This window comes from Columba livia, chromosome 1 (genome assembly GCF_036013475.1).
Source record: "Columba livia isolate bColLiv1 breed racing homer chromosome 1, bColLiv1.pat.W.v2, whole genome shotgun sequence".
NCBI lineage: Eukaryota > Metazoa > Chordata > Aves > Columbiformes > Columbidae > Columba > Columba livia.
The window spans coordinates 128,864,502-128,879,450 of NC_088602.1; the positions used below are offsets into that span (position 1 = coordinate 128,864,502).

General features: G+C 40.5%; 1 protein-coding gene across 21 annotated transcripts in view; it reads left to right on the forward strand.

Annotated features, from left to right (window-relative positions):
- The window catches only part of LOC102086227 (rap1 GTPase-activating protein 1), an 82,491-nt gene that overhangs the window by 31,225 nt on the left and 36,317 nt on the right, over positions 1 to 14,949 (forward strand). For all 21 annotated transcript variants that reach the window (XM_065028444.1, XM_065028422.1, XM_065028414.1 and 18 more), the window contains 11 exons: positions 267 to 302; positions 3,875 to 3,922; positions 4,943 to 4,981; positions 5,061 to 5,252; positions 10,185 to 10,288; positions 11,780 to 11,858; positions 12,147 to 12,200; positions 12,283 to 12,366; positions 12,611 to 12,711; positions 13,349 to 13,478; positions 13,735 to 13,890. In XM_065028444.1, the coding sequence (XP_064884516.1) occupies positions 285 to 302; positions 3,875 to 3,922; positions 4,943 to 4,981; positions 5,061 to 5,252; positions 10,185 to 10,288; positions 11,780 to 11,858; positions 12,147 to 12,200; positions 12,283 to 12,366; positions 12,611 to 12,711; positions 13,349 to 13,478; positions 13,735 to 13,890 (1,005 nt within the window). In that variant the 5' untranslated portion in view covers positions 267 to 284. The remainder of the gene's footprint in view (positions 1 to 266; positions 303 to 3,874; positions 3,923 to 4,942; positions 4,982 to 5,060; positions 5,253 to 10,184; positions 10,289 to 11,779; positions 11,859 to 12,146; positions 12,201 to 12,282; positions 12,367 to 12,610; positions 12,712 to 13,348; positions 13,479 to 13,734; positions 13,891 to 14,949) is intronic.

Consider the following 14,949-nt stretch of genomic DNA (forward strand, 5'->3'; position numbering starts at 1 on the left):
TTGAAAGAGATAAATTCGTGATTCCTGTCTGATCAGATTCCAGGTCAAGCTTTTGCAACACAAGCTGAAGACAACTTGGCTAGTTGTATTTTCCATGACATAAGTCAAGGAAGAAAAATTTCATCTTGTCTCCAGCGAGCAAGTAGTTTCTGTGCCAAAACATGGAAGGAGCTGTTTGCTCCTTCAATATCTGGGTTACCACAGAAGATAATGTTAGCTTTGTCAAATGTTAAATTCTTTTCCCTGTTGTCTTTTCCTTTTCACAGACTGTGGACTTGTTTGAGATGATTGAAAAAATGCAGGTAAGGAGAAGTTATTCTGTCAGACTTTGGAATCTTTTGATTTTTCATATCCAAACAAATAATCAGCTGCTAATTTTCTTGTCACTTTACTCCCAATACCTTTTAATTTGGGCTTGTAAAATATTTAGCTCTTCTAGGCCCAAGCTTGTATACCTACTCTTGAATGGAGTTTCAAAAGCATTTTCCTGTGTTCATCAGGGTTATGAGGCTGAAGTACTATTTGGCAGACTAGAAAGGAGGGAGTGGGTGAAGGAGGGGCTGAAGGTGTATCTTCTATATATTAATGTGTACACAGACACAGACCTTGAAACCACTGTACTAACACCCAAACCAGGTTTGGGATATATTCTTGGTGCTTTACAGTAACAAAGTCTGTAAGTGTGTCTGGCTCTTTTAACTCTGTGCTAGAAAGTAAGGTTGAGCCTGCAGAATTTCCTGTTCACTTCAAGCACATATTAAAAAGTGTGACAATCCTTTCCAGGCGTTTTGACATCTGGATAAAGAAGAATCGCTAGATGTTGTCCCTGACTGGAAGACTCTGTTGCTTAAGATTCTCAGTGTTTCTCAGGTTCCAGTTTACCAAATGAAAAGTGTCTCTCATGGATTTGGGCCTCTTTAGTTAGAGATATAACAGAAGGAGCTGATGACAATTGCCAACATATGCAGGCCACCTAAATTTGCATCTGTATTGGTTTCTTAGCTGCCCATTGTTAAGACTGTATAGTGTATTTTTTTTGATTCAGCCTCATTTGTCACCTGAATTGCACTAGGAGAATTAATAACTGCTGCTTAAGTATGACAAAATTTTTTTGAAAAAATGGAAGAGAGGTGTTTTCCAAAAGAAAGAGTCTCCTCTCCCCTGATATTTATTTTAATTATTTGTTGTGATCTTTCTTTAGATTTTATTATTTGTTTGTCTGGTTTTGCTTTCCCTTTCTTTCCATTTGACTCTGGCTATCCTTTAGATTTGTTGAATCATTCTTGAAACTTAAATATGAGATTTTCATTAGCAATCAAGTGAGTAAAAGGAAAAGCAGGAGACTTGGACATTTTTCCTATAAAGTAATTGAAACCTGTCCATGAGATCTGGGAATGAAGCTTGTTTTGTGTGTGTGCTTTTTTTTTAAATTTTTAATCGTTACTTGAAGTAAATGGGCTACTGGCTCTGTTGTTCTATGCTTACAGATGTAGTGAAGTCACAGTAAATGCTTTATTAAGGACACTTAGGAATACATTGTCCCTAGTTTGCTCTGCAGTGCAAGCATTTGAAAAGCAAGCAAATCTTATTTTACTCAATAAACCCTGATGTTATAGGTCTTCATGTACTTGCATAAGCAATTCTTCTTCACTTACCACAATTGCCTTCATGGTGTGTGGTGTGGTGTTTTTTTTTTTTTTAACCCTTCTTCTCCTGTGTTCCCTTTTATATGTAAATTGTCTGTTTTGAACTAGTCCCCTTGACACATTGCTTTTTCCCCACAAAAAAACATGTTATCATAGCATTGTTATGCCATGTTTGACCTGACTGTGGGTCTGGGCAGCTTTCTCCTCTGCTGTCTGTTCTTTCGTTCTGCTCAGGCCAGGTGCTTCCCTGGTACAAGACCCTGGGAATATCAGATTCCTAGATCTATGCTGTCTCTAGTAAACTACTCAGGGAAACAGTGAGGGATGATTTTTCCTTAAAGGCAGTGCTGCAAGCCAAACTGGACCCAAACCAGAAGGGTGTCTCAACTAAGACTGCTGTAGGTTATGCCTCTCCCTTTTGAGGAATGACAGTGTTCATCAACCAGTTGTTTTGCCTGTGCTTTGACACTTCAACAGCTTATGCTGCAAGTTCCCTGTGGTCCTGCTTTCTCTTTAAAATAAAGCTTTGGACTGTGCAGCCTAGGACTGCATTAGATCTTTGCCAGTATATTAAGCTTCACTCCAAAGGAGAGGTCGGTAGATTTAGGTCTGCGTCTTCTGTTGCTGGCCTACCAGGAGCTGCTTTAACTGTGCAGAGTCTGGCATAGAACATGATGGCACATTCCTCCGTAGATGCTCCCCTGCAAATGGCAGCTCCTTTGCAGCAGCCCAGGAAGTTTTCCCTCAGGCCTCTCTGAGACCCTAGTCTCCTAATAGTACCTCCTATGAAACTGGAAACTTTTTGCAGTTATCAAATCTGCCAAAAATGCCAAGGAAAGGAAGAGAGATCTTACTAAATTGCAGTTTCCCAACCTCCATTTCTGTGTGCAGAAATCCCCCATTGCATAGGAAGTTTGTCCTGGTAGTTTCCACAATATTTTCCAGAAAGCAGGGGCTGCTTTGTTCCTACTTGTCCCTCCTGTCTCAGTCCTATTTTGATAGAGCTTAGGACTTTTGTGTCCCAAAGAACTGTTCCTGAGACCCCTATTTCAGAAGTCTAGTCTTCCTCACGAGCCCAAACACACTAGGCTGACAAGTGAAACTCCAGATCACATCAACAAAACATCTACGTGCTTTCTCAGCTTTATGACTTCCCCAAATGCAAAATGGTTACTACTACCTCTGCAAAAGGTAAAGATCACTTATCAGCCCCTCTGTTCCATCTTAACTTCACAACCCACCACGTCCTGGTTAATTTGTTAATTTTGTCAGTGCTTCCTACTGACATTCAATTTAAAACAGATTTTCTGATGTTTCCATATGAAGAATAATTCTAAGCTGGTATTTGTTCAAGCTTCTCTGTTGAATATACAATTTTTTTTTTTTTTTTTTTTTTTTTGGGGGGGGTGGGTAACTCTACACTCAGCTTTTATAGTTTGATCCTGCATCTCGCTGTAAACATTTGGCAGCCTCCTTGCTCCTAATACAGTTAAGGAAAATATAATTTTTGCTGTTATCATGTTATCTGCAGATTGTTCCTCACTTGTTTTTTTGTGTTTCTATATTTAACCAACTAAAATTTGTTGTTATTTTTTGTATTTGAACTCAACTTCAGACTTAGGAAGAATGCCCTCATACATCTACTGCTAGTCTCCCTTACTCTGAAGTTTAGCCATACTGATTTACTTATGGTGTTTCAGTCTTACCTCCAGGGGACAGATTTGTTCCCTTATGTGGATGGAAGCAAGGCACATCAGCTGCCCCAAAGTCTTATTGCCTAGCCCTAATCCTCAAAATGACTGTTTGTTACTTCTCTTAGCCCTAGTCAGAGGTTCTCAATGCTCTGCCTGACAGTATCTTTAAGGGAGAGGGAAGAGTAGAGGAGGAATGAATGATCTGAAATACTGTTCTTTAGTGTTCTGTCTTTACCTCTTCCTTCTTTTATTACTTGGGATAGGAAGTAGAGTAGCTAGAATAGATTAGGGAATTAAATAAGAAAATCAGTTTGGGAGATTGCTTTTGATTTCTACCACCTTTCTGCTTTTTAAGAGTTTTAAAGCCAAACTGGTCGAGTTCTAGCTTTATTTCTTCAGTTTATCCATAATTTGTGTAAAAAAGAATATTACAGAGAGACAAAATATGCATATTTGGGATATTGAGAAGAATACAGAGGGTGAAACAGACATGCTAAAACATCGGATTCACTGTCTGTGACTTTCTGTTCCCAGGGGAGTCGTCTAGATGAACAAAGATGTTCCCTTCCAGCTCCTCTCAAGGTCAGGTGAAGTCGTTGTTGCCTCCTAAGTTGCTGAGAATGGCAGATAATAACAAACATGCTTGTCTTTTTTTTTTTTTTTTTTTTTTTTTTTAAAGTTGATGCACAAGAAAGTGAAACTTTGTAGCTGGAACAGAATCAGTACTTACTTCCCTTTTTCAAATTTAAGTGGTTTCAATAAGCATTTAATATTATTAATTATCTTGGTTTTGACTAAATAATTTCTTAAATTTTATTAAATTTAAGAGCTACAATAATATTTATGAAACCACATTGCACTTATTTCAGTAATCTGCTTGAAGAATCAGATGCTACTAGAAAGCTGATCTGTTTCAGTATTTGGCCAATAACAACAGATTCCCATCTTTGAATTCTCAAATCTTCCTCTCCATTCTTTCAGTCTCAGCTCAGGCACAGTAATGTTGACCTTGAATTCAATCTTGAAAAGACCTTAGGAAAAAAAAGAAGCTGCAGAGAGAAATGATACAGCTCAGTTCTGACAGAGATAGTCAGTGCTCTTTGTGGTGATGGAAAGGACATCCAGCTGGTATGAAGTGGCTCAGATACTCCTCCTTTTCTTGCAGCCATTTTTCAGCACTGCTCAGTTGTATACCACAGGTATACACAACCTTGATCTCACTGTAATTACAGTACTATTTCTGCCATCCCTACTGTCATCTTTGTCTGCAGCTGTCTCACGCTCTGTGGAGGGAGAGAGGCTCTTACTCCTAACTTAATCCAATTTGCCCACAGTTTGACTACCTCCTCATTTTGCATGCCTATATTCTGTGTAGTTTCCATGAAGAAGATGAGTGAAATCTTCCTCCTAAATTTATTGTTCCCAAAGTTCTGTGTTATAGTGCTGAGACCTGGAAAATGGAGTCTAACCTGAAGTCCTAAAGTAAAACTCTAAATATGGACTAGGGCAGGGTGGAAGTTGAGGGCACAGCTGAGCTGTCATGAGAGCATAACACTTTAAATGATGTCATGCATTTTTACTCATGGTCTCTTCTGATTTCAGACAGAAGAGGAGTATATTCCTTACCCCAGCATCCATGAGGTGAGTTAGTACTGCTCTCCTGTTTTTCCTTTTCACTTATTGGCCTTTAAACTTTAATGTTCTGTGTCCTTCTGAATAGGTATTACAGAAAGGATGGCCATATCCTCTCATCATCTTACCCCAGTTTGGGGGCTACTGGATTGAAGGGACCAGCCACAACTTCTCCAGCTTGAGTCCAACTCTGTCTGATGCCCCATTTTCCTGGAGTGGAAAAGTGAAACTGGAGAGTGACCCTACAGCCAAGCTGTACCGCAAACATTTTCTGGGGAAGGTAAGGGTGATCTTCAGACCCTTCTCTGCCTGGTCAGCCTCAGGGCTGAAATGTACCTCAGGCTTTTCCTTTTCCTGATGGACTTAGAAAGAACTACACATCCATTCCATTTCAATTCCCCATCATGCCTTGAACTAATGTAAATAAGGTGCATACTACCGTATGTCTAGTAGTGTGTTAGCTTGGTCCCCTTGTGATATGTACATCATCCTGTGCATTAACAGAAGAGAAAGGATTGCACGGGAAATGCTTTCGTTTGGTTAAGAACCTCTTTTGAGGCTCCTGGACAGATACTAGCCTTGAGATATCAAGGAGAAAAAAGCGTAATAATATTGGAAATGGAGATGGTATTATTTTTAGAGGTGACTTAAGCTTTGACAGTGCAAGCCCCTCAGTAGTAAGAAAAATGGTCCATTTTCCTTGGTGTAGATAAGTATTACAGGAAGTATGGTTACCACAGAATATGTATGAAGAAACTGGACAATGTGTTTTATAGTTGTTTGATTTAGTTAAGTTTGGTGCTTTCAAAATTTCAGTCTGACAGGTAGAGAGGCAGAGCTTGGCCTCATTAGGTGGATGTTTGTTGGCTGGCCATTAAGGTCCATCTGGGCTGGCCTGTTTAGGGAACTGATTGATTCCCAGACTGGATCTCAGGTTCATATTAACTATCAAGAACAACTGAGAACAAACCCATGATCTTTTCTGAGATTGATGGCACAAGGAAATAAGAAAGCCTGACAAGTTCAGTGGTCTCCCTGTATGACTGCTTAATAAGTTTAAAACCAGAAAGAGGTGGAGCTTTGAGCAGTGCTGGGGACCTGTTTTGCAGTAGTTGGATTTGTCTGAATGATCTTGTGTAGTATGAAACACTAGAAACTGATATATTAATATAACTTATATGCAAAGTACCCTTCCTGGAGGCTTCCTCTCTAGACTGACAGATCTGCTGTCCAGTCTGTTAATGGACATTTATCCTGTGACATTCCGGAAGCCTTCAGTATGTCAACTGTAATTATTTTTCTATCATGGTAAATTCAGGTTTGAAGGTTTCCAGAACCAACTAGGATGAGAGGCAAATTTGGATATTGTTTTTCCACTCCAATTGTAAGGTTCACTGCTGACCTGATATCACAGAATCACAGAATAGTTGAGGTTGGAAAGGACCTCTGGAGCTCATTTTGTCTATACCCCTGCTTAAGCAGGGCCATATCATCATTATTCCTTTAAAGTGAGATCCAGGAATTCACATACCATCAGATTCTATACATTTGCAAAATTCTCAACCATCAGTCCTGCAGTACTACAGAAAAATTCTCACCTATATTCTTCCTTTTCAGGGTCCAGTGTTTTATTCTTTGTTTTAATTGACATGAATGTGTGTCCATATTCTATTAAACACGCAAGTTTTTGAGCAAGCCAGTGTCAGAAAAGAACAAGGTGAACAGGACTCTTGTCACAGAAAACCCTACCCATGGGTAGAAAACTTTACTCATGTCTTTACCCATGACTTAAAGGCTTAGGTAATGAAAAAGAGCTCAGAGCTTTTCCCCTAGCTGAGTATTTCAAAGTAGCTCAAAGTTAAGAGAGACCAGTGACTTTCCTGTGTGGATCAAGTCTTTTACTTGCTAATAATGTGGGAAGGTTATTTCAGAAAGGTCTTTTGCATGCTTTGAATAACTGCAAATGATTCTTAGCTGAAGATGTGTGATGGACAGCATCATGAGATGGGAGAGGCATAGCCTGTGATTTAGGGAATATCCTTTAAGCAAATGGGAGATTAAAGTATATGTGGTATTACAAACTTAGTATGCATGCCTGTGTTGTGGGTACGCATATATTAGGTCACTCAAGCTTGGACAATTCTGAGACACTTTTTGCAGAACAGCTTATAGCAGATTCTATAAAACAACCACAGAAAACCTGCCAGGACATACAAGCCATAGCTCAATTATTTTTCTTTGTTTCATGGTCTATATTTTATGACAATTACACAATAAGATTCAATTTACCTGTAGGAAGAGGGCTGTAAAACCTTATGTCTTATACTGTGGGAATTATTAAATGTATATAAATTAAATATTAAATTATTATATTAATATTAATTATTATATTATAGATATAATATATATAATATTAATATTAAATATAAATTAAATATAAAACAGAAGTAGCCTGAAGCCAGGGAGGATTTAATAAAGGTGTACATTGGAAATGCCAGTCAAAGAATCTTAGGTTACAGTTTCACAAGCACTTGAAGCTGGCAGTGCTGACGAGAGAAGCTTTCTTGCCATACCTTCGTATGTGGTCGTGTATTTCTCTATTATGCTGGTTAAAGTATTGTTGCTGCAGTGCTGTGGACTGTTGGGGAACTGACTCAGTGGAGTCCTCTTAGTGGAAAGAACTATGTCTTAAATTATTAGTATAAAATTCTAGCTTAACCTAGGGCAAAGAGGTAGAAACTATTTGAAGCAGTCAAAGGACATTTTTATTATTAGGTATAACTGTAGTGATGATTTGTTTGTTTGGTTGGTTTGTTATGTTAAAGTGTCTCTAATGTTGTTTCATTACTATGAGTCCATGATTTTAGTAAATGTGTTCTTTGACTTGCTGGCACTGCAGGTCTTCTCATATTCAGGATAATTTTCCTCTCATATGCAAATACCTGTATTTTGGAGCTTGTTACTATTTTCCTGTCAGGACAAGCTGACATCAGCCCAAGGTTGGGTTTTTTTGGTTGTTGTTTGTTGGTGGTTTCTTTTGTTTGTTTGTTTGTTTGTAGTTTTCTCCATGCAGAGATTAAATATTACAAGTATCAATATATATGCCAGACATATATTGATATATCAATATATGGAGTGCCATGCAGTAGAAGAGACACGAGAGTAATAGGTATGTTAGATACTGCAGAAGAACCTGAGGATGGCCACAAAGCAATTAGGGCTTCACACTGCAAAAAGGTGGTGGGGTCAATAGCACAGCTGAAGTGCATCTATACAAATGCATGCAGCATGGGCAACAAACAGGAGGAGTTGGAAGCCATTGTGCAGCAGAAAAACTACTATGTAGTTGCCATCACAGAAACATGGTGGGATAACTCCCACAACTGTAGTGCTGCATTGGATGGCTATAAACTCTTCGGAAGGGATAGACAATGAAGCAGAGGAGGTGGGGTAGCCCTGTATGTTAGGGAGTGTTTTGGTTGTCTGTATCTTGATGAGGGTGATGATAGGAATGACCGTTTATGGGTAAGAATCAAGGGGAAGGCCAACAAGGTGGATATCCTGGTGGGAGGCTGTTACAGGCCATCCAACCAGGATGAAAAGGCAGATGAAATATGCTGCAGGCAGCAGATCACTAGCCCTTGTTCTTGTGGGAGTCTTTAACTCACCAGATTTCTACAGGAAATACAACACAGCAGACAGAAAAGTCTAGGAGGCTCCTGAACTGTATGGAAGACAATTATCTGACACAGCTGATCAGTGAGCCAACTAGGGAAGGCACCTTACAGGATGCAGATGACACCAAGTTGGGTGGTATTGTTGATCTGCTGGAGGGTAGGAAGGCTCAGTAGAAGGATCTGCACTGTCTGGATCATTGGTGTGAGGCCAATTGTATGAGGTTCACCAAGGCCAAGTGCTGAGTCCTGCACTTGGGTGACAACAACCCCAGGCAACACTACAGGCTTGGGGATGTTGATTGACAGCTGGCTGAACATGAGCCAGCCATGTGCCCAGGTGGCCAAAAAGGCCAACAGCTTCCTGGCTTGTATCAGGAATAGTGTGGCCAGCAGGACTTGACAAGTGATTTTCCGACTGTACTTGGCACTGGTGAGGCTGCACTTTGAATACTGTGTTCAGTTTTGGCCCCTTCACTATAGGAAAGACATTGAGGTGTAGGAGAGAGTTCAAAGGAGGATGATGAGGCTGATGAGGGGCCTGGAACACAAGTCTTATGAGGAGCAGCTGAGGGAACTAGGGCTGTTTAGCCTGGAGAAAAGGAGGCTGAGGGAAGACCTTGTCGCTCTCTACAGCTATCTGAAAGGAGATTGTAGCATGGAGGGTGTTGGTCTCTTCTCCCATGTAGCAAGTGGTAGGATGAGAGGCAACAATGTCAAGTTGTGCCAGGGAAAGTTCAGATTGGATATTAGGAAAAAATTATGCACAGAAGGGGTTGTAAAGCACTGAAACAGGCTGCACAGGGAAGCGGTGCATTCACTATCCCTGGAGGCCTTTAAAAGACATACAGATGAGGTTCTTAGGGACATGGCTTAGTGCTAGATTTAGATTATGGTTGGACTCTATGATCTTTAGGGTCTCTTCCAACCAAAACAATTCTGTGATTCTGTATTGATATAGCCTGGCCATTGGAACATAGCTGTATACCCAGGAGGAATATATGGCCACAGCCACTTCTTTATAGAGCCTGTGAGAATGTTTGCATTATGTTTCATTGTTTGGGTGAATGACTCTTTCTGTTGAAGGCACAATCCACTAAAGCTCAAGCAGTGTTAGTGGCACTGCTGAGAACAGTCTTCATCTGCATAGTTACCTGGAGCCCTGACTGCATCCTGTCTGAGATGTCGGTACTTTCAGAGATCAATCATTTCGTATAATGATCCTACCATTATTGTTTGTGTAGAAAATTCTCATGACCACATCCTGTTGAATGTGTTGGAGACCAATATTTAGTCATGTAGGGTCTAAATGGATACAGGGAGAGTCCATGAAAGATGAAGCGGATGAACTTTGACTGATATGCTCATGCATTGATCACAAAGTGGGCTGGGAGACAGCATATGCATATCTTCAAGCATACCATGCTAGTTAAAGAAAAAAAAAAATAATCTTGAGTAGACCGATTGTATACAAAAACTCTGGTAAACTTATTTGGGAAGTTTGTTGGGAGTAATGCATTTTGGCTTCCTGTTTTCAGGAACACCAGAACTTTTACTCCAGTGACATGTCCTTGGGCTACCTGGTACTTTCTGTGAAGTATGAACAGGTTGACAAACAGGAAAATCTACGCCTTTTGCTGAGGTAACAGTGCCTGTATGCTACCATGCTGATCTTACGCTGATCTTCTGCATAGATATGGGTGTGAATCCCTTGTCTTTCTCCTGGAGAGGACTGCAAAGTGACATTTGAGCCTTCTTTTATTGCCTTCTCATCTCAGTTCTCAATCCTCAGCCATTTACTTCAGGAAGCTAAAGTGGTGTTTGCAGGAACATCTTTATGGTTCCCATGTGAAAAACATCTGTTCTTCCCTCAAAATGAACATTTTTCTGTTTATTCTGTTTACTTAGAGACATGTGAGTACTCTCTAGCAGAATATGGATTCCCTGATGGAAGGCAGCCTAGCTTAGGCCTGTCTTTGGATTTTGTTCTTGAGACTAAGGCTCCCTTGAAGGGGAGCTAGAACATTCCTTAGCTTCCCAGGACAGCCTACAAAGTGCCATAGCCTTTAAGGCTTCCACAGAGAGCCATTACCCAGAGAGAGAGAGCTGCTGAATGAAATAGAGGAAGAACAGAGATGGATCTGGCCTAGGTGAAAGGCACACTGCAGAAAAGCTTTTTTACCACACTATGGGCTGGGTTCACATCCAGTATGCAATATGTGACTGGAAGCAACTAATGTGCAGTTGCTGCTGACAGGGATTCATCCAGGACTGAGGAAAATACTGGTTGCATAAGAGTCAGCTACAACAGAATCACTGGTGGGTTTTCTCCATTGTATGCAGAGAACACTTGAGAGTGCCAAGCTGGGCAATAATCTGGGGGAAAAAAGAGCCTATTTGTGAGCTGTGCTAGGGAGTGTTTATCTGAGCCCACAAACCCTCCTACATGCAAGAGAATGGTGAAGAACAAAAGGTAGTAATTCCTTTATTAGGATATTGTATTATATGCAGCACCTGTTGCGCAGTAGCTTGCTTATAATGGTTTGAAGAGGACTTTGACAGCCTAATATTTCTTCTCACCTAGAAAAACATCTCTCCTTTAATATATATATATATATATAAATATATATAAATATATATACATATAGAAAGGAAGCTTTTCTCCATCAGCTTTCTGGAACAATGATGCACCAGTTTCTACCTCCTATACCCTGCACAGATCAGCTTTTCTAGGCTGTCTGTAACAGCCCTTTTAACAGTCTTTCAAACCTTAATTGTATGATCTTATGAATCCATTATAACGCTGTGCCCATTAATTGTATTTCAACATTTAGATTCCTGTGAAAGAAAATGTTGGGATGGGGGAAAGAGCAAAGTATTTCTTCAAGCAAGAAAAGAATGCAAAGGAGCAAAAGACTAACCATTCCTTTTTTGTCTTCTGCTCCCCACAACAAGTGGGCAATAAGAAGTGTAAATACCTTCGTTTTCCACTGATGTTATACACCAGGCTTAAAATCAATCCTCTGGAATTAACTGCTTTGATTTAAGGAATGGCTAATCTTTCTTTAAGGAGCTAGTGTTGCTTATGTCTCCCTTCAGCCTTGGCTCTAATGCCTTTTTTGGTTTTTGCCAGGACTCGAACTGGCACCAAACATGATCTGATCCCCATTTCATGTCTGAACGAGTTTCCCAGTGCTGTCCAGATGGCAAAGGTGAGATTCATGTCTGCCTGATTGCTCTTGCAGCTTCATTCTTCAAGTTATTTTCACCTCTGTCCTCCCATTTCCCTCTCTTTTTACTATTCCCCAATAGTACTGTCATATACATCCCCTTTACCCTTCAATTTAGCTTTTCTTTCTCTCCTAATTTTACCTCAGAATTTTTACCTGAAGGGACTCCTGTCAGATAATTATGAACAGTGCCTATGCTCTCATGCCTGCGGCAAGCTAGGTCACATGAAAATCACACTTCTGTTTCCCTCTCTCTCTCTCACTCGACAGCTGCTTTGTGAGGATGTGAATGTTGAACGCTTCTTTCCAGTCCTCTACCCCAAGGTATAATGTTCCAATATATCCCTTTTACATCAAGGTCTGGCTAATGATGTCCAACTGATAATTTGTATTTTCATTGACTCAGGCTTCACAGCTTATTGTTGCATTTGATGAGCACGTTATAAGCAATAACTTCAAATTTGGGGTCATCTACCAGAAATCTGGGCAGGTAAGCTCCATCAGATCCCATGATAATTGAGGCAAAACAGAGTCAGTTCTCTTAGCTTAAAGGTCATCACAGGATCTGTTGTATCCTCTGAAAAATACAGACACCTCAAATAGAAAGGATTGAAGGTTGCCTTATGTTGATCAATTTGTTTGTGCACGTCCTCAAAGCTGTTTGAACTGTGTATAGAAATGACTGCCTGTTCTTTGTACTGCTTTTGCTCCTTATGACTTCTTTCCTTTTGAAGACAACCGAAGAAGAAGTCTTCAGCAACACAGAAGAGAGTCTGGGTTTCCTGGAGTTCCTGGATTTCCTTGGAGACAAGATTCAGCTGCAGGATTTCTGTGGGTGTGTACCCAGCGCAGCTGGAAAGCCACATTGAGTGAGGGAACACCACTTGTTCAGGGGCTCCGACTCTGTTAGAGCCCTGCTTTCAGAAAAGTGCTGTGTCCTCTGAATCCCAATGCAGGTGGAGAAGCTCAGAATGCTTTTATCGACCATCCTGTCTGGAAAATAATTGGAGCTTAGGTCTCTGCTGGTATTTTCATTAAAATGCCTTCTGGTGTCTCAGTCTGACCCACAGTGTCAGCAGAGAATAATTTCATTTGACTGTGCGAATGTAAGTTTGTTTCACAATAGTAGGGGTCAGTATTGTTTCAGTCTCTTTCTGTGGGGTAGCCTGTCTTCTTGGTAGTTCTAAAATACGGTTTGTGTTTCTCAGAAGAATGCCAAAGAAAGTAGCTCCTTTGAGGATTCCTGGTTTAGCTTCATAGCTTTTAGTGAGCATGTTCATCAGTAGAAACATTGTGCTGCTTCAGGCAGTGCATTTGTTTTGGGAAGATGGGATGCCCCACTATCAGTGATTTCTTAAAATCACCTTTGATAATATTGAGGTACCAAGGTACTGTTACTGATATATTTTCTTTTCTTTCCACTTTCTCATCTCTGTCCTGCCTTATCTATGGTGTGGTATGGATTTGCTCAGGTTCCGGGGAGGCTTGGATGTCACTAGAGGTCAAACGGGCACTGAGTCAGTGTATACAAATTACCGAGGCAAGGAGATCATGTTTCATGTGTCTACAAAGCTGCCTTTCACAGAGGGAGATTCCCAGCAGGTATTGGAAGGGGAACTAAGGAATTCAGTTGTGTGGCTAAGAGGGGAGGGGTATTCAATGTGTGGCTAGTTAGAGGGGAGAATGCCTAATTGCATAACAGTGGGAATTATAGCTGGAATAATGGTAAAATTAATTGATGAGGGGTTTGGTTCAACAGATGGACTGAAGATGTTAAACAGACTGGTATTTAAGGGCCCATTGTACTATTCTACTCTTTTTCACCTGCCTTCTCGCTTTATTATTTTTCTGTCTCTAGCTTCAGCGGAAGCGTCACATTGGGAATGACATTGTAGCCATCATCTTCCAGGATGAAAGCACACCTTTTGTCCCCGATATGATTGCTTCTAATTTCCTACATGCTTATGTGGTAGTTCAGCTCACTCATGACACGACTGGGGACACTTTCTACAAGGTGAACAGAGCCAATAAATTCCTCTGTACTGATCTGCTGATATTGATCCTTGAAGAGGAAACCTGTTCTTGGGCTTTTGGGAGAGGTGCAGATTCAGCCAGCTGTCATCCTAACAGCTCTGCTTGCACTTTTAGTAAACTTGATCAATATGGAATATTAATGGTATTTATTTCTTTGAATCAATTTTCAGTGAAAGGCAATAATTAGATCTATTACCAGTAAACCTAGAAATCCAGTAGCTGCCACCAGCTCTCCTTGCCCTTCACACACTCTCTGTTTTCCGACCAGGAGTCTCCTGTCTGCTATACTGTTCTCTATTCTACAGGTTCACATAGGTCCTCCCTATTTGGTGTGGTTGCTGCTATTTAGCAATCTCTGTTCATGTTTGTTGAGTATTCAGATTTCATAAATACATTTTTATCTGGATGGGGCTAGGAGGTGAGGCTGACAAAGACCAAAATTCTGGAATGCAAGTGTTTTACTGCAGGACTGCTTACTGCCTCTACCTAGCAAACAGAAAATGAAAGAGTAATTCAATCAATTTATTAAGAATCTACACATGGAACTAGAATATACTTGTATGTTTTTCAAAGGGGCTGATGAATTTCTGAAGCTTAAAGCTTGGGAATTGAAGCAGGACAAAGTCAGATGATTTTTTTTTTGTTTACATCAAAGAGCACAAGGAAAAATTGATGCCATTTGGGGGGATGTATTGCTTGCATCATATAAGTCAGGTAAAACTCATTCACCTAACTGAAAGCTATGTCTGCATTGCTCATGCTGCAGAGCACAGTGCTGAGAGGTTGCCCTGCCGGAGACTGCAGCTCAGATGCAGCTGGTTGGCCTAATCTATGGAATCCAAACCAGCTACATCTGCTTTGGGGGATCCCAGAACTGATGCCCATCTGTCAGGGAAGTGCTACCTGTTAGGGCCCTCCAGTTGAAAGAAACTCTACTAGAAAACCAATTCCCTGTCTGCAGCTTTTGCACACAGCTCTTTCACTGTAACATGACTCTGTATGGATGCCTATGTAACTTTATGCTCAACTTTCAGTCATG